Raw genomic sequence first — 19,408 nt, 5'->3', positions numbered from 1 at the left:
CATTTGAGTACTTTAGAAGATAAACTAGTAGAGGTATTTGGTTAGTTAGCTTACCTTTATGTGTTTTTAGAAGATAAATTGTTTTACTTTTTCACAAGGGTATGTAGTGATATCATTGCATCCTTTTGATCTTTCCCCATAATTGTTTTCCCTGGTATAAATATATGTGTGTTATTTGTGACCTTGAAGTTCACGACTACATGTGATACTCATGAAGGCCAATGGTGGGGTTGGTTCAATGTATGTGTGTGTGTGTGTGTAGTGGAAGACCCATTTCAAAAGGTATGTGCACGAGGGCTTGGACTTTGTGATTCATTAATTGACAATGACCTATCTATCACTTAAAACCAAGCACAGCCTCCAAATTCGATCACCAAAGTAGTTTTAAAAGTAATATCTAGATATAAAAGTTAGGATTTTACAATAGTCTTTTTTATAAAGAAGTCAAATAAGTGAAAATATAAATAATTGTATGAGTAATGTTGTCTAAACAAATTTGGATGATATTCTCAATGTGGTGATGTAATTGTACATCACATAAATATGTGAATTTTTTCATCTATAAAGCTTAGTCTAAGAGTTTGAGCTTGGTGCACCAAAAGAAACAAAAAGTCAACATTGTTGAGCATATATACAAGCCCATGTGTTTGCCCATTGTGTATGTGTGTAGTTTTATGCATTATGTGTAGTTCGGACCATTCTTTGGGTTGAATGTCATGCCCTTAGAAGCTTTATCCCATGTACGACATAATGGATCATTTTAGTCACCTATGTTCTCCAAAATAGTAGTGAATTACAACATCAAGTTGACCCAATCTCTTATGTGTTCGCTCGTGTACTTACCATCACTATCGTCTTTTTCGAGCGATATTCATTGCTTCGTAAGCAAAAAAAAACAATCCTCATCATGTTCATGAACACAATGAGTTGCAAAAGTTATATAGAAAAAGGTATCATTTTTACAAAACACTTTCTTGTTTTATAAAACATCAAAACGCAGCATAAACATCCACATCATTGTAGCAAGTTGCCACCCCCTCCCCTCTCTCTTTAATAATGCAAAGCATCCACATGGGTGAGTGTTGGTGCATTTTCATTCACACCTTCATTGATTGCATTACTTGATTATTGTGATATTTATATGAAATTTGCAAGATGGGGTACTTATTATACAAAAAAATAAACTCTAATTCAGATAGTGCACAAAGTATGATATACACACAAGGTAAAGTGAAAAGAGTTGAAACGTCATCGATACATTGTTTTTATATTGCACTCACACTTAAAAATTTTATCTAAGACATGGATGGCATGGGAGAAGTTTGCTCCACATTGCCCACCATCTTTGACCTAGAAAGACTACAAATAAATAAAAACGCTTCGAAGGAGGAAATAAAGACACTAGATGGAAATCAACCTCGTATAGGGAGCAAACCCAAATGCATTTCAAAAGAATGCATGGTTATCATACAAAACGCCTTTCATGTAACTCGATGACAAAAGAGTTTGGACAATGTGACAAATGCTTGCAATATCTCCCAAATGTGAACACAACTCCGATGGACGTGAAAGGAGATCTACAAGCTCAAATTTTAGTATGGGCTTCGGCCAGATCTTCGAATATGAGCATGACAAGAGACTCACTTGTCCAAAATGTAAGTGAGTGGTTTGATTTTGCCGGTGGATCGAAGCACGATCCTCACCCCCCATGTCCTCTTAACTCGTCATTCGTACATGAAAACAAAGGCTTCGTGTTGAAACAACTTCAATGTGTTGAGTGTGACTTGTGTATGGAAAACTACATCATTGGTTGTGCTGAAGCCATGGTAGAGGAGGACCAATTGAAGAGATTAAAAGGATCTACTTCATAGTTTGGCACACCTTCCTCTACATCTACTTCTACACCATTGGATCTATTTTGCCTATGAAACTCGTCAAACATGTCTGCAAAAAGCGTGTGATCGTGATGATGGTGCATGTACGATGTGGCATCTTCGGCACAAGAAGCGGAATCCAACAAAGACACCGTGGGCAACAAACAAGCCGTTCTTATGTTCAAGCTAGAGGCCATTGGAGTCGAACACATGTCCGTCGGAGTTGCTCTCTCATCGGCTATGGTCCCTTCCTCTCCATATTGTTGCCTCGATCTCATCTCCCCAATCCCATCATGATCCGAATGGGGTGACAACCCCACATCACCAATCATTGCATCATGATTCGAATGAGGCGACAATGCCAAGGGCTCGATCTCCTCATCCTCGATATCAAGACAATCTGGAGTACTAAGCTCACTATTGCTACAAGGAGACTTCTCTTGCATCGAACTTGTAGTCATGGTTTTTGAGCTCATTGCCGTGACCGTGGATTGTGAGTGTGAAGGCTTCGTGGATCCGGCCAATGCATTGATTCGATGGGTGGGCCAAGGATGGTTATGGTCGGACGTATAGGTCACCACAAGCACCGATGGGTCGGCGGGGTTCCTCTCTACTTGCTTCCGGGCAGGGCAGCCCTTGGAGCTACTACATCTATAATAACCCCTGCAAAGTGCAAAAAGACAACATAAACTAATTCACATCAGCACCTAAATAAACATTTAGACCCCAAATGAAGGCAATTGTTGTAAATTTATATCCATGGAGATGTGTGTATCTGAATGTATATACGAAAATATATACATACATAAACACATACATACATGCATACATACATACATACATACATACATACACACACACACATCTATGCATACACACACACATACATACACACATATATACATATATACATATATACATATATACATACATACAATTACAAAGAGACACATGCATATACATACATATATAGACACACATACATACATACACATACATATACAGGCATACACACATACTGACTGATATATACAGATACAGATATGTCTAGTACCTTGGGTGAGGTGAACCCTTGATGGGTTTTTGGCCATATTTTCTCCAGGCCCAAAGATCAGAAGGAATGGTTTCCCCTGTAGCACCAGCTCTGCTAATTGAATTAGCACCCCCAGCCCCAGTGGCAGGCATATATACAACCCTTTTTTGCTGTGCTTTTCTACTATAAACCAAACATTAGGGGGGGGAAACATTAGGGTAAAGAAATGAATGTGTATGAAGGTGCACATGCATCTGTATGTATGTAGCCTTTTGTTACCTCTTTTTGGGAGCCCTTCCTTTGATGGGATGATTTTGTTCCTGGGGGAAATGATTCTTATCTTGTTTGAGGGAGCTCATCCTGATAGCTTGAGAAGCTGCAGCTTCTGCCAGAATCTGTGCAACTAAGCTTCCTCCTCCATAACCACAATTGCTGTTATTATTCTTGCTACTAATGTTGTTGCTTATGATGTTATTGGTAGTGTTAGTGCGTAGAGGAGATGAAAGACTTGTACAGTAAGGGGCCATGGAAGCAAGTGGTGGAGAGAAGAAAGAAGGAAATGGAAGGTGGGTCTTGAAGAGGGGTATATTCGAGTTGGGTTTAAAGGTAAGGTTTGTGTTAGGGTTTTTACAGAAAGGGGGCTCGAGCAGAGGAGGGGGAGAAGGACAAGAAAAGGATGGAGAAGGAGAAGAAGAAGAAGAAGAAGGTGAAGGTGAAGAAGAAGAAGGAAATAGAGATGGAATTTGGGTTATTTGTATTCGTGAATTAGATAATGGTGATGATGATGATGAAGAAGATGAAGAAGAAGAAGAAGAAGAAGAAGAAGAAGAAGAGAAGCTTGAGCGAACAACAGCAGAAAGGTCTCCATCATCAGAAATAATATGGAGAGAATCCATGGCGGAAACAAAAGAGAAAAGAACAGGAGGAAGATTACTGTGTGAGAGAGAGCAGGGGCAAGAAACAGAGCACTCTCTTCTCTAAGTTCTGATGAAGAAGAAAGAAAGAAAGAAAGCAGACACTGGCTGAGAGACAGAGAGACAGAGAAGCGCTGACTTTGTATATATATACATACATACATACATACATACATACATACATACTATACATACACACACACACATACATACATACTATACATACATACACACACACATACATTCATACATACATGAATGCATACATATATACACTGACTTTAGTAGCTATGCACATGCATACATACATTATACACACTCACATGGTCATATATGCATGCACACACATGATACCACATACATCCCATATCATATCACTGTTGCTTTCATGCTATGACCATGCACACATGCAATATGCATCCGTACCATGTGGCCATGTATGTACCATATGCACCTCGCACATACATGATCTTTGACCATATATCCATCCACATACCCCCCAGCCCATACTTATATACATATGTGAAACCATCATGGCATCACACTTCATACAGTCCACCCATAGGGCCATATCCTTATCATATGACTAAGTCTCTCCAATACACACATACATACATTATACATACATACATGACCAATAATCATACATTGCATGCATATGCCATACATCCATGACCACTTGCTTATCCATGTATGTCAGCATGAGTCATGCCCCGAGCCTGCTAGTCACCATCATATGTGTCAAAATACGTTCTCGTTGTGTCGTTTATGTACTCCTCGACCGTGGGGGGGGGGGCGTGAAATCATGACTGCATAAATTTTACCTCCCAATATCATGAAAAATAATTGCATGTATTGCAATGCTTATGGTTAAAAATGAAGAAGGAGAAATGAATAATATTTTTATCAGCATAAATAGATGCCTGCGAAATCTATATAAAACACAAGAATCGCTTCGTTCTTATTTAAAATCGGATAACCCTCGTCCTCTCGTACGAAGGTTTCAAGCCCTTGAGTCATCGAACAATTGCTACTCGCTGTAAACACAAGGATCGGTTCATATTCGGATAAACCGACAAACTTGATCTCACTTAGGAAGGTCTCTAACCCAGTCATCGAATGATCGTGGTTCGTTCCCACTTGGCCTACTTAGTGTTTGAAAAATACCCGCAATTTATTATAAGCTACATTTTCTTTTCAACGTTTAGTGTAAGTTGGAGTTGCATGATTTTCGGATTTTAGTGTAAGTTGTAGTTGCATTGATCAAAGATCGTCTTTATGTTCTGAAATTGAAATGGTATATTCCTCTAAAGTGTTGTGTGTGTCATAAGAAGACAAGATGAAATACTCAAATACTTTGCTAATAACTAATTTCAAACAATCATTGTGAGTATGAGTCCGTAAGTCACCATCCTATGTCAAAATAAGGCACCCCCGTGTATGGGCACTCTTCTCATTGTGTTCTCTCCTTCTAGGAGGGGGGTCTCATGTCCAATCTGCATTGATGTTCTAAGATGGTTCACATTTTACTTGAATCACAATCTCGAAGATACCAATAATAGGCACCAAATTATTGAGATATTGAAGGTAAAAACCTTGGCATAACCATCGTTTAGTATCTAATTTCCATCATTCAAAATTCCATTTAATTTTGAAATTGAAAGTATAGACACATCTTAGCTACGACATGTTTTAGATGAAAGACCATCAAATATCGAGACATTCTGTTGTTTAATCATTACAACAAATTTTAATGAAGTTTTATTATTACACTTTCATTAAAATTATGTTTTTCAACACGTACACAACACCTCCTTTATTCTAAAAGAACACCATTGTTTCATTCCCCATTGTCGTCCATAAAGGAAAACTTTCAGGGCTTTTTATGTACAAATTGTTGCTTTTCAATCAAGGCTTTTGAAAAACTAGGTTATCTTTGTACATCCCAAAATCAACAAGATTGGCCCAATTTTGCAGATTCGCGGGAATATTTGTTAACAACTTAATTTTACAAAATTTTGAAATCCTACCATTATGTATATAGGCCTTGTTATGTATGCTTTAGCTCATCAATAAACTGGATCTGGGCTCAAAACCCTACAAGTATATCTTTGTGTAGTATCCATGGAAACATCTAGATCTTTTAATAGATCTTCCGCGACATCATGGTGAAGTAATAAACGTAATTGTGAGTCTATGGGAGATTGTTTTTGGGGGCATCTAAAAGTCCCTTATGTGATGCGTAAATGCAAATTGCAACTCTCTCATGTTGCTTGAATGCATGTTATCCTGTTTGAAATGTTAGAGTCAATGTAATTTCTTGCTCTTTAACTCGATTTGGAAGATTGTTCACTCTCTATTTAGAAATATTGTCAATATTATACTCACAAGTCCATCAATGACGACTATGGATTGGCTTGAAATTGTTGTCTTGTGTACATGGGGTCATGTTTGTTGCATGATGAAATATTTATGTTGGCATTCCTTCCCATAACTCAAAGTTGACTTGTTGATCCCATGGTTGGTTCACTAACCTCTCTTTATTGTATTTTTAAGCATTCATGCATTGCATGACTGAATTTTGGAGATATGTCACTTACCGGATTAATACCACCTTTATAAAGGTCTCTAAATATGTGTAAAATTTGCTAAAAAGGAAAGACAATCTATGAAGGTAAAAAACCATGCCATATCGACCATCACGTTATATGTGTGTCTGTGTCTGTTTGTGGACCACTATTATTCAAAATAATTAGCACTTTGCTCCATGTGCACGCATAGAGCATAGGCCCTAGACCCCACACACTATGCGACAAAATATATTTAGACGAGACCCCACACAACAACTTCATGTAAGGGGATAAGATTGTTCTCATGTTTGGGATGAAATAGGCTCATGCGCTAATACTCCCTCTCCAAGTGCATGTAGCTAATAATTCATCAAGGAAATGGATTTCGAAAAGGAATTCCATCCATTAGAAATGATCTTGAAAAGGAATTCCATGCAATAAAAGTTTAACTCAAAGTAAGAAACTGCGACATATTAAAAAACCTTAAAGGTACCATGGATGTATGAAAATTTTGTAAGTGTCGTTGTGGGATGTTCTCTAGGTCAAGACTTTAATGACATGAAATTCTTAAATGTGTTTATCGTCTCTCAAGGCAATATGATGGTTGAAAGATTTTTAAACCATGTCAAGCAACTATATAGTCAATATATAGTTTCGTCAACTACTTGGGAAATAGCCATGAGTCCACACAGGGAATTGAAAGATGTCACATTCATTCACATTTACACTTTTATAATGTTGTCTATCCAACCAGGTTTTCTAGCTTGCCATGAGTTATTCGAAAACTAGATTTCTAAGATGAGTTATATGAAAATAAGAGGCTTTCTCAAGGAGGTAAAATGGTAATACAAATTTATGTCTTGCCTTCCTAAATGATTTTTTCTTTCTTTTCAGGGATAAACAAACAAAAAAATTCTGATAAAGTTAAAGTTAAACATCAACATCAACATCAAAGGAAAGGGGGCATTCGATGTGTGAATGAACGAGGGCATAGATTGCAAAGTAGAGGAGAGGAACGAGTTGCATGACACATCTCTAGAAACATGATTTCTGAGTGAAATTTATTTTTATCTCTAAAGTTGTTTGTCTCGTTATTGCACTGACATTCTCTAGGTAGGTTCAAATCCAACGTATAACTTATTCACCAATGTAATGCATTGTTTATTTACCATCCCCTAGAATAAACTTTCTATATGCTTGCACTATCTCTCTATCACTACCCAAAACATTATTGCCATTTGGAACGTCATCGCACAAAGTTAGTATTGCAAACCCTTTCTTTAAGAATTTGTTTCCTTTGCAAAACTAGACCTCCTACCCCTCATTATCATAGTATTCTTCATGTTTACAGAGCCACCTACCCTTATTTGATGTCGTATCAACTCTTTTGGACCATATAACGCTCTAGTGGAAGTTTCATAACTTTACCGTGGAAATGACTCATTTGTAAAACACATACAGGGAAAATAAGATGAATTTATATTGGTAGTTGTGAAGTTACATCACGTACCACCTCCATTGAATACAATATACGTACTAATTTAGCTTATCAAAACTAAGCGTCTACCTAGATTAGTCTTTTATGTATTTATAAATTTAATGATGCACCAATACAAGCACGAGGAAGTTCTGACCTTGTAACTAATGACTTCCGAGTTTGTTACATTAGAGACAACAAAGGAAACAAGGTCAACTAAAAAATAGTCTCGCTTAGTGATTGTTTTATTACGAGTTGCATGTTCAAGAGGTTCTTTGTAAACCTAATAAGCTAGACTTTGGAAATGATCCAATGATGTTTCAAGGGGATGAACCAAATCTTGCACTATTGATGCATTTGGGGGTTAGTAAAGAATCTAAGGCATGGGATATGCTTTCGCCAAGTGGCAGAATAACAACAAACGCTTAAATATGCACTCATCTCAAACTTGATATTAACATCAAACTGTATTTGAATGCTACTACTCTCCTTCACCAAATACCATATTCAAATATCGTGTTAGTGTATTGACTATGATTTGACAATTTCTTGACACTAGTAATCAAAGTATGATTGGATTGGTGTGACACAAATGACATAAAACTCACAAATTTGCACATTATTACCGCGTATCTAAAGGAGACTATTGAAATGTTAAAATTTGGATTGGTCATCAAGAAAGATTAGATGTTTTCTCATGTGCTCATGTTGCACAAATATCTCCAACTTTATATCGTAACCAAAACACATGCTAGATCAACACACCACCATATAACACAAGCACTATAACAAAATTGTGCTATTATTTTAGTCCAAGTACAAGCATGATAATGCGTGCACATACCATTATCACATCCACACGATACCGACTTGGTGATTATAAACAAGCATTACAGTACATGCTTAGCAAACTACCATAGTACCATGTTGGTGAGTATGGACATCAATGAACAAGCATTATTGCACATGTTTGGCAAATTAGCCTTTTCAAAGCTTTGGAGTGTTAACCAATAGAGTATTCTACGAAAAATAATTACCTGCCAGGCAATGCTTTAAATCAACTTCATTTTGATGGACATCAAAATCAATTTTTGGCTTGGATGAAACAAGTCGCTTGCTTTTCTAATTGGCTTGTATTCATATTTATACTTGTGGAAATCTAGAAATATTAAATGGCAAGTAAAACTACAAGTTTGGTGCTGACACTCGCATTAAACATATTGTGCAAAATTACGAACAAGTTTCCACATGGGTAGGACAATTAAGGTTGGGGTTCAACCTCGTTAATACATGATATCATGAATGTACAAAAACAGATTCCCTACTACCTAGTCTTAAAATCCATGGCCATAGTTTTGCAACACAAGGTTCCCACATGGGTATTGCATCTAACTCTATTTTTAAGGTATGATATCATGTATGCATATTGCCACCCCCCTACCTCCGTACCCTAGACCTAATAAACACTCAGAGAGTTTCTAGTTGTAGAAAAAATAAATAAGAATCTTGCGAGTAGGAGTTAGGGCCTCTAAAGCTTCATCTAGCTTTGTTGTTATAATGTGATATCACGTCACATACAATATAATGTTGGTTCGCTCGTATTCACTTCCTAGACGTAAAACACAAACATATCATGAGGTAAATGCGATGTCGGTCCCCTCACATCCGCACTCTACTTTGAACGTTTGAGAAGGTGTATTTGGTAATTTCAGAAAGCAACGAGAGACTTTCTACATGGGCAAGGAGCCAAGAGGACATCCAAGGTTTTCATGAAAATTCATGACATGTCACACAAATCTTTTGTTCGATCATTCAAGTTGCACTCTCGGAATTTCTTATATATAAGGGAAGCATTCTCGATGTCACGGTATGAATCACGAGGACAAGAGCTCATAAATGGGATTTCTAGTGATTCATGCCATGCCATTGCCATTTTTGGCATGCAAAGGGTACATTGAGGTTTGGTTAGTAGCGGTTTCGAGAAAACCACGGTTTTTGCAAAACCGCTGATAAGGAAGGTCACCGTTACGGATTGTCAGCCTGAAGCTGTTTAGTAAATGATGAGTGAATTTATGAGGAAATAAAATATAATAATAGTTTATCATCTACATATTCAAAAATGAATTAATAGAAGCAAGAGAAATCGTACACAAGGAAAGGATTTCCTTATTTTTATGTTATTTTCATTTTAATTATCTTAATTTTGATTTTTTGATTTTTTTGAGAGTCGATAAGTCAACTATCCTCGTTAAACGCAATTCACATGCCTTTTCCTTTTCCTTTTCTTTTTTTCTTCTAATTTCCTTTTACCTTTTATTATTATTATTATTATTATTATTTTAAGTCAACAAGAGGCGTTTCATGCGCCGGCTCCACTTTGTAATATGTGTCCGCATCATTAATACGTGCACACACACACACACACAATGCCTCTCTCTCTCTCTCTCCCTCCCTCTCTCCCTCTCTCTCTCTCTCTCTACCAATCCAACTTGGTATGCTAGGGATGGTATTCATACCTAGCATTCATCAACCTCGGGCCAACATACAAGAAAAGCACAATCTTCGTATCCCGATTCCCAACTAACCCTCATCTATCACTCACCACTTTGGAGGAGCTTCGACCGAAAGAACTACTTATGATTTCCTCGCTTCAAAACATTACAAGCTTTGTTGCCATAGCCATATTTTGTAGCTCTTAGGGCCCGCGAGATAGAGAATTCATGTATATACAATCTTAGAAGACAAAGACCGAGCCCTAAACTCCCGAAGACTCTATTTTATTAGTATGCAACTAATTGTAGAAGAAAACGATGCTCACAAAGAGTACCATATGGAATGGGAAAACGTGGAAAGACTACACCATGTTGGTATCACTCATGGTACCAGCAAAACCATGAGCTCTACTCTACATTAAATATTTAGAGAAAATTTTGAGAGCAACGGATATGGTAGTTACACATATTTTGAGCAATGAGTTTGCACCACCTCCTCCATTTTCCCTCCTCTTCCATGGAATTAGTAACCATTGAGTATAAACAAGGTTAGGCTTGCTTGGTACACAGAGAAAAATACCTCCCCCTTCAGCTACTATTGGATGACCACATTTTTGGAACTTTATATGTTGAAAGTGAATTGGGTTATAAAAGTTGACATACCAAGGTGGTGATGTATAAACTCATTGACAACACATTTTGTCTCGAACAAGTTCACAAATCTCATTATCATAGTCTACAACTACATTGTGTGACCTTTGGTCATATTCAATTTTGTTCTCCCCACATTTTCAACCTTGATCTATCCATCACATATTTTTGTCTTAGTCACGTTTTCCACTCTTGATTGCAATGTTTGTTAGTAAATTCTTGAACACCTAGAGTTATGTACCAACTTCACAGACAATAGGTGAAAATGTTTCACTTTGATCCCATAGGTCATATTTGATCTCTAAGGACGACAATAATCTCATGCTCAGTCAATCAATCACTCACTCACTCACTCACTCACTCACTCTCTCACACATTCTCTGTCTCTCTGTCTCTCTTTCTCATGGGTACACATCTCGTTATTGTAATACAATTTATCTCATGGGGCAATTTCAGTATTAGAAGACGTCAACATATCTTTATTTCTTTCTCGTTCAATTGTGTGAATTAAAAAAATCTCCGAGTTGATACATCATACTCCCCGATTTTTGGGGTTTGGGGAAACAATGCTTTTTGCAACGACCATAGATTACACAACTATTTAATGAGCACTATGATAATTTAATGAAGGTAAACTTATGCAAGGAGGTAGATCTTCCAAGTTCCAAATGCCCAAATTTATGAAAAGTAAGTTTTAAACAAATTGTCATCCTTTTCATGTCTTGCAAAATTCAAGATAAAAACTTTGACTACTGGTGAGCTAACTTTCATGAATTTCAATTGAGTAAGGTGAACTCGGCCCATGTTCACTTGATGAAGTAAAGATCAAGTTTGTGATTCCATCACTTGCTACATCAAATGTTTTTCGTGACTGAGGCTGCAAGGTCAAAGATGACATTTTCTCCATGTTCACACATCGGTGCAAAACTCTTGAAATTTTCGACATTAAGTATTCTCTTGGATCATGTTTATTGGTCTCTTAGGTAGTGTTACTCTCCTCTTCATGTAATCCATATCTTACCTCTCCAAATTCTCTTAGTGGTCACTTGAGAATGGTAATTGTTTTAACTAAAGACCAATCAAACATTTGTTATTATTATTAACACATGGAAATGATAGAATAATTTATTATCTTTTGTAATAGAGAGTTTAGAGGAAGAAGTCATCACAAGATTGGGTTCAATTGAGCACCCTTTTATGTTGTTGAATATTGGTAGGCCATCTTCCACATAAGATTATTTGTCTTATATAGAGATATGTCAATGAAAGGCCAATACAAATGACAAGCACAAATCCCAATCATTAAGGTGATCAATTTTCTTTCGTACTATCTCCTATAATTAATCTCTATATTAGATTCAATATTGTTACGACATTAGTATACTAAATTTCGAAGGAGATTGGTTTATGAACATTGTTTCTTACTTTCTTCTTGTTGGCTAGGTAGTTTATGTTGTAGTATGGAAAGTTATAACATTGACAAAACACACCAATCCTTGCTATGAGGCTCGACCCCATTCTTAATATTACAATATAGAGATATATCAATGAAAGGCCAATACAAATGACAAGCACAAATCCCAATCATTAAGGTGATCAATTTTCTTTCGTACTATCTCCTATAATTAATCTCTATATTAGATTCAATATTGTTACGACATTAGTATACTAAATTTCGAAGGAGATTGGTTTATGAACATTGTTTCTTACTTTCTTCTTGTTGGCTAGGTAGTTTATGTTGTAGTATGGAAAGTTATAACATTGACAAAGCACACCAATCCTTGCTATGAGGCTCGACCCCATTCTTAATATTACAATATAGAGATATATCAATGAAAGGCCAATACAAATGACAAGCACAAATCCCAATCATTAAGGTGATCAATTTTCTTTCGTACTATCTCCTATAATTAATCTCTATATTAGATTCAATATTGTTACGACATTAGTATACTAAATTTCGAAGGAGATTGGTTTATGAACATTGTTTCTTACTTTCTTCTTGTTGGCTAGGTAGTTTATGTTGTAGTATGGAAAGTTATAACATTGACAAAACACACCAATCCTTGCTATGAGGCTCGACCCCATTCTTAATATTACATTTTGGTATATTGTGCTCTAATCTATCTATATCTCCCCCCCCCCCCCCCCTTCTCTCTCTCTTTCTTGCAATGACTCCACCCGAGAACATTCATACCAAAGTTAAGGAGAACAGGTGGCCATTTGGCAAAAGCCAATCAATATTTTGAGCTCATCATTTGGAAAGTTTTGTAAAGGGAAAAATAATGACATAATGTTTGCATTTTATTCTGAAACTCCTATAAAATTTTGGGTTTCACCCTAAATGCGTACTATCTCAAGCAAGAAATGAAGGTTTTATCTACTATTAAAATAAGCACTTGTTAAAACTTTGATTAGTTTCCCATTCTTAAGCATGGATTATTATACAATAATCTTCATTTGCTTTTTTACTGTTGACAACATGTAGTGCGGGGGCAATGTTTGAACCGCAATCTTCAGGTCATGAGCCTGACGAGTTGGCCATTTACTCCATCCCGCAAGCAAGCAAGCAATTGATCTCTCTCTAGCGAATCGGAATTTATTTTAGAAAAAAAGAAGCCAGCCAACTCCTATTCAATTTGCTTCTTGTTAGTCAATGATCCATAGGTTGCTAGGTATAGAGCATTGCAAATGTGATAAGGTTGCATAAATCTCTTTCGATCACACGTATATATGTGATTATATGAGCATATGTAAACATAGATACATGTGTAGCAATCTTATTAGGTTAAAGGGGCCAATCGATAGATGGGGATAAGGATGAACAAGTTGGGCAAGACAACTTGCATATTTGTAGCAAGTTATAAAGTTTACAAAAGGCCAATGTTCCAGTCTCGTGGTCCTTGCATTTATTCGTTTTCATTAAAATGTCTCCTTGAGTGTCAAATTATTTATCCTAAAATATGATGAACATATAAAACCATGTATCTATCATATTTCTCTCTAGAAGCATACATTTGAATTGTTGCCCCTATATTTAGAACATGTCATGGGCTATATACCATTTTTGTATAAAATTATGGATGGAAAATATCAAACTTGAAGGAAGTGTTCAAAGTTCAAACCCTTTCAAACCCTTTACCCCATTGGAAAGTATTAGGATAAAAATGTTGTGTGTCAAGTTAATGATGTAAGTGATTTCATGTTAATGCAGATGTGTTAGTTGCTCCTCTATTTTTAAAATTAAGGAGAAAATTGTGGGTTTGGGATTCAGTTGACCTATCATTTGAAGGCCATGTACTTGTAGCTAATTAAGTTCTTCTTGCAACTATTTGGTATATCACTTCTACTACGTTGTTTGCTAGGTCATGCATTTTGCACGAGCAACGTCTTATTCACAATTACATTTGGGGAGGAAAAACAGGTCAAGATAAAAGGCCTAAAGTAGCTTGGGCAATATTGATTGATGCACAACAAAATAATGGGTTGGGGTTGGTGGATCCGGAATCACAATGTAAGGCTTTGCTCTCTAAATTTGTGTGTAGAGCTATGTTGTCAATGCAACGTGTTTGGAGTCTACTATGTGTTTGACAATAAGTGGAATATGACAACCCTCACTAAGGTGGGCATTTATTTAGAATTTTCATTTCCTTAAAACAAACTTACTGGAAGATAGATTTTTTAATGGAATTCTTACAAGTTGGGCTGCTATTAAGAAATTTCTGGTTCGGAAAATGCCTTTGACAATGAATGACTTGTTGAGACAGCCATTGACCTGGAAATTTCTCTTCTCTGATGCGAGAGGTTTTTTGCTTGGTAGCCATCCTAGGCTAAATTGGGCTTCTTTGGATGCATCAGTTGCATGTAATGTTCTTTCATGGGGATGCCATGTTATGAATTAACCGTTACAATGTTTATCAATGTATTCAGTTCAAGGAGGTGGTATTATTTGTAATGATATGCAAATGACATTAGGAAAATTTATGGCTTCATTGTCCCCCTCAAGTAATCAGATATGGTTTGTTTTTGTTTCTCCTTTAAAAGTTATTTTAGGAGCTGAAGTAACTAATGCTACATGTGATGCTATGTACTTTAATGTTGATGATGATGGTAGGTTGTGGCATGTATACTCTGTATCAGATGTGTGGATGTCCGCCAACACTTCTATTATTCGAGTAGTTGCAAGATAGGGAAAAAAATGGTCTTTGGATCCACCCTTTCAAGAATGCTTGCTTTATTACTCATTGTGGGTTTTTTTAAAAAAAAACCTCAGACTTCATAATTTGGACTAGGATCCGTCTGATTATCAATGGAAAAAGCCGAGTTTTGGTGGAAATGGTAAACATTTGGAGTTTTTCCAATATTCGGTTAAGCTAGGTAGAAATTTGTTGTTCTAGTCAAAGTATAAATGCCCTACTGAAGCACTGGTTTGAGAATAATGTGTAGGAATTGCAACTTGCAAAATTTTGGAAATGGTTGTGGAGCATGCAGTTGCCAAAAAACGTTATTTGATTTCGTTAGTTGTTGACTCATTATGCTCTTCTTGTTGATGATTGGTTGAGGCAACGTTAGCAATATGGTTGTGGATTGCATTGTGACACACCTACTGAATCAATTTTGGATGTGTTTTGGTTATGTCCCAAGATTAAGCATTTTTGGAGTAAGTTGTTTTTATTGTTGAGACAGCACTATTCTCGTTCAGTTTTCTCTTGGGATGCAGTATTGTGGGGTGTCCTTCATGGAGAGGTTATGAGGTATGAAAGTATGCATGCTTCTCATGTTTTTCGTTTTTCTTATGGACACCTCTCACTTACCTCGTTTCCTTCTTCTATTCAATGGTTCAGAATTAAAAATCTGGTTATTTGGCGTACTATTACGTCATTGGCTCTTTGGATAATATGGAAAGCGAGATGTGATTTTGTTTTTAATAGTGTTCACATACATCTCAACACTATGCTTATTGAATTCTGGATGTTATTTGTCCACACACTACGTGGTTAATATGATGATTTACAGGGTTCAGATGATGTTCTGTGGCAACAACAAATGGCCTTTAAGAATCGATGGCAAGGACTTCACTTATTTTTGGATACAACTGCTAGTTTGAAGTGGAATTATGCCATACCTTCTTTTATGTTGGATAGTTGATAGTATTGTTCTACTTGTTTTATTTATGACATCATATGTTTGATAAGATGCTTATACTAGATTTCGTATCTTACAATAAGAAGTGAGATGAAATCTCTCCTTCTATTTTCTTTATGTATAGTTTTCAAGTAATATATACTAAGGTGCATCTTTCTAAATAAATAAGTCAATAAATAAATCAATAAATAAAAAAAAGAAAATGTAAGTGACTTAATGCCCATTGTCCCTCTATTTTGCTCGAACCATATATATATGGTATACTCTTCGGTGCCGGATTGTGACTTTTATTAGTAACACTTTCTTTTTTAATCTACATTGTGACTTAACTTTAGATGACATTTCTTTGTTTTAATATGAATAAATTGGCGTTTGTGAAGGAGATTTAACCTTATGAGCTTTAAGAGAAGATAATATATGATTGTTTTCTCTTTGCCCTATTTTAAAATAGGGAAAAGTACCAGGATACCCCTAGAAGTTCGTCTATTTACCAGAATGCCCCTGGAAGTTCTAAATTTACCAAACTACCCCTATGTCCAAAACATTACACTTTATAAAGTAATTATACACTCAAATCTTTTGTAAATAGGGCTAGTTCGTGTCCATTTCTTCCATCTTCGGTAAATAGGGCTTGTAGATTTGATTGTATAATTACTTTATAAAGTATACTTTTTTGGACATAGGGGTAGTTTGGTAAATTTGGAACTTCTAGGGGCATTCTAGTAAATAGACGAACTTCCAGGGGTATCCTGGTACTTTTCCCTTTAAAATATATCTTTTGGCTTATGAGTTCCAACATCAACTGAAATGTTGGCTTGAGACTAAATTAGGTTGTTGAATCACAATGTTGCGTAGCGACATGCCATATGTATGTATTCCATCCCAAAAAACTCTTGGAAAACCCTCTTCCTTTTTTCCTTGCGTAATATGTAGGTAGGGAGGATCTCTCTAGGAGAGATGACAAATTATTTCTTTAGTAGGATTTGGCACCCAAGAGACATTTATGCATGTACACGCCTCTTGATAAAGCAAGTCATATTGTAAAAATAATTTTCCTTTAGTAAACATTAAAATGGATTATTGAAGGTTAATGATTAAGTGTGGCGTAGTTTAAAGATGAATATGAACAATGTAGTAACCATTTCCTTAATTACCTTCAATGATTTTAACAAATAATGCATGATTTGGCTTCATTTAGACTATACATTAAATTTGTCTACAAAGTTTATTATGCCCTTTTACTTCCAATTGTCGACATAGATAATGGTGAATTCCTAAAATTTCATGATTTTACCTACAATTGTGGCATCCATGATTTTATTATCTCTCCCTCCACATGTTCAAAATTCCTAAAGTGCCATATGTCACAATATGCTTTGGTATTAGGCTAATTCACATTCATTGTCTCACTAGTGAAACAATGAAATGTAACTTTTCAAGATGAGAAGACTTGGTTGTCTTGCACATCTCTCTCATGGTAATAAACTTCAACAATGATGACCACCAAGCAAAAGGGCAAGATAGTTTTATCATACTTTCATTTTGCAACATGTGGGATTGATTTACTAATTGTTGCACAAGTTTACCTTCAACACATATACGTAATAGTGTTGCTTGGTAGGTGTACATTCATCAATCTTCACAAGACAAAAAGACGAAAGGAGGATCTTGAGTCTCGACTCTCAACAAACACAAATAGTATATGCATGTATGAAATATCCAAAGAAATGTCCTTTCGTACTAAAACTAAATACCATTCCTTAATAATAGAACATTATGACACATGCAATGTCAAAAGTGAAAAGACATAAAGTGACAAAGAGTACACGGGTTGTTTGTCAAGGTATAGTGTACATTATCAAAACAAGAGTTTGATTTAGCATCCATACACCATATTATTATAAATTATAAGTTTGGACTGTCTCCAACCTTGACTTCATTAATTCTATATAAGAAATCCCAAATCTCACATAATTCATGATTTATTTAGATCTTTTTCATTCAACACATTGAGTGCAAACACAAATCCCATAACTAGTGTGGTACTATGAAAGGCACAAACAAGGAAGTATTTGAAGGATGAGAACATCTCATTCGACATGCCACAAGGGATGACTTTAAGTCATAATGCATGGTCATCTAAAAAGGGAGACCTTCGGCAAACAATAGGCTTTGACTATACAAAGTCAAAGCGAGACTTCTTGAGCTATGTTCAATATTTACATTTAGTTACATTTACACCAAAAGTTGCTTTCAAGAGTATATGCAACATATTCACAAAGATAACATATTTGTACATGCATTGATAGCAATAGTGTGATGCTCTCATATCTCAGTGATAAAAAGCTCAAATTAAATTGAGATATTTATTTGTGTAATTATTTTGCATCATTGAAGGAGAAATCCCTACATTTCCATAACACAATCCATGGCTCGAATGAGTTAATCCTATATTTTGCATGGTTATATGCCTGCCTCTCTCTTGTTGTGTTGTGTTGTATTGTCAAGCTTCACTCCCAATGCCATCACTTTCATAAATTCTTCACATTGTTCCTTATCTTCTTAGAAGAGTATCATCAATCCTTTCGCCATCTTTAGGGACTTTTACAACTCCATCTTTGTCTTCCAATAGCATTATCTCAATTGATTTCCTTATGAATGGAAGAATTTGATGTTTGGACCACTTTTCAGTACTATGGACTCCTCCACCTTATGTTTCATTGTTTATGATAATTCCATCATTCACCTTGTGATATCCCCACAAACGGTTACAATGAGATTTACAAATTGAAATTGTAAATAAAAAAGAAATGCAAGCCCACTCAAGTTACCCTTACGTAAAACGAGATGTGGATATGGGTGATTATTCCCATTAGCCATCAAAGACAACAAATGGAGTGCACAAATGAAAATGGTAGATTTCATTGAGAAGTACCTTAGCTAGATCTGGAATGTAGGAGTTGAGGAACATACAAACCTTTAAATATATGAAATGTCATTGTATTGGGAAAGCTTATGTCGTAATAGTAACAATCTTAGTGATATTTGATGTGACAATTTTACGTAATGGAATCATATTTTTACTTTGAGATAATATAAACTAACGCGTTGGTCCTAAAATTTGGCTTTTATAATATTGATAGTGACACATTTTCTGAAATACAAGACTCAAGGGTGGAAATGCTAGCATTACCCCTTAAAAAGGTTTTCGTGCTTTGATTTTGAGATCATGCAAACTAACAATTTCCTCCT

The 19,408-nt window shown here is 35.9% G+C and overlaps 1 protein-coding gene and 1 non-coding gene across 3 annotated transcripts; both read right to left on the bottom strand.

The window, feature by feature from the left end:
- Positions 1-1,226: 1,226 nt before the first annotated feature.
- Positions 1,227-3,897, bottom strand: LOC147864709 (uncharacterized). 2 transcript variants are annotated; one of them, XM_087318835.1, is made up of 3 exons: positions 3,187-3,897; positions 2,929-3,090; positions 1,227-2,537 (listed from the first exon to the last, which is right to left on the bottom strand). In XM_087318835.1, exons 1-3 carry the CDS (start codon positions 3,801-3,803, stop codon positions 1,799-1,801), a joined length of 1,518 nt encoding a protein of 505 aa, XP_087174961.1. In that variant the 5' UTR covers positions 3,804-3,897; the 3' UTR covers positions 1,227-1,798. The 2 variants fall into 2 exon arrangements, with proteins under 2 accessions (XP_087174961.1, XP_087174962.1); XM_087318836.1 differs by having other exon boundaries at positions 2,929-3,087.
- Positions 3,898-18,483: 14,586 nt separating this feature from the next.
- Positions 18,484-18,553, bottom strand: LOC147864708 (small nucleolar RNA SNORD36). The gene has a single exon (XR_015529734.1). It is a non-coding gene; the product is annotated as a small nucleolar RNA SNORD36 (small nucleolar RNA).
- Between the last annotated feature and the right edge of the window lie 855 nt (positions 18,554-19,408).

The sequence above is a fragment of the Azolla caroliniana genome, unplaced genomic scaffold, assembly GCF_043228905.1.
Source record: "Azolla caroliniana isolate FFs.n. ecotype wild unplaced genomic scaffold, voAzoCaro1.0.p SCAF_4, whole genome shotgun sequence".
Lineage (NCBI taxonomy): Eukaryota > Viridiplantae > Streptophyta > Polypodiopsida > Salviniales > Salviniaceae > Azolla > Azolla caroliniana.
Note: the sequence above shows the minus strand (reverse complement) of the source record. Positions and strands in the feature narration are given on the sequence as shown.

Excerpts from the sequence above, each read along its gene's own strand:
- LOC147864709 (XM_087318835.1), bottom strand. The coding sequence starts at position 3,803 with ATGGATTCTCTCCATATTATTTCTGATGATGGAGACCTTTCTGCTGTT. Across the intron at positions 3,091-3,186 it reads GGAAGGGCTCCCAAAAAGAG|TAGAAAAGCACAGCAAAAAA; the intron begins GTAACAAAAGGC and ends TTTGGTTTATAG. Across the intron at positions 2,538-2,928 it reads AAGGGTTCACCTCACCCAAG|GGGTTATTATAGATGTAGTA; the intron begins GTACTAGACATA and ends TGCACTTTGCAG.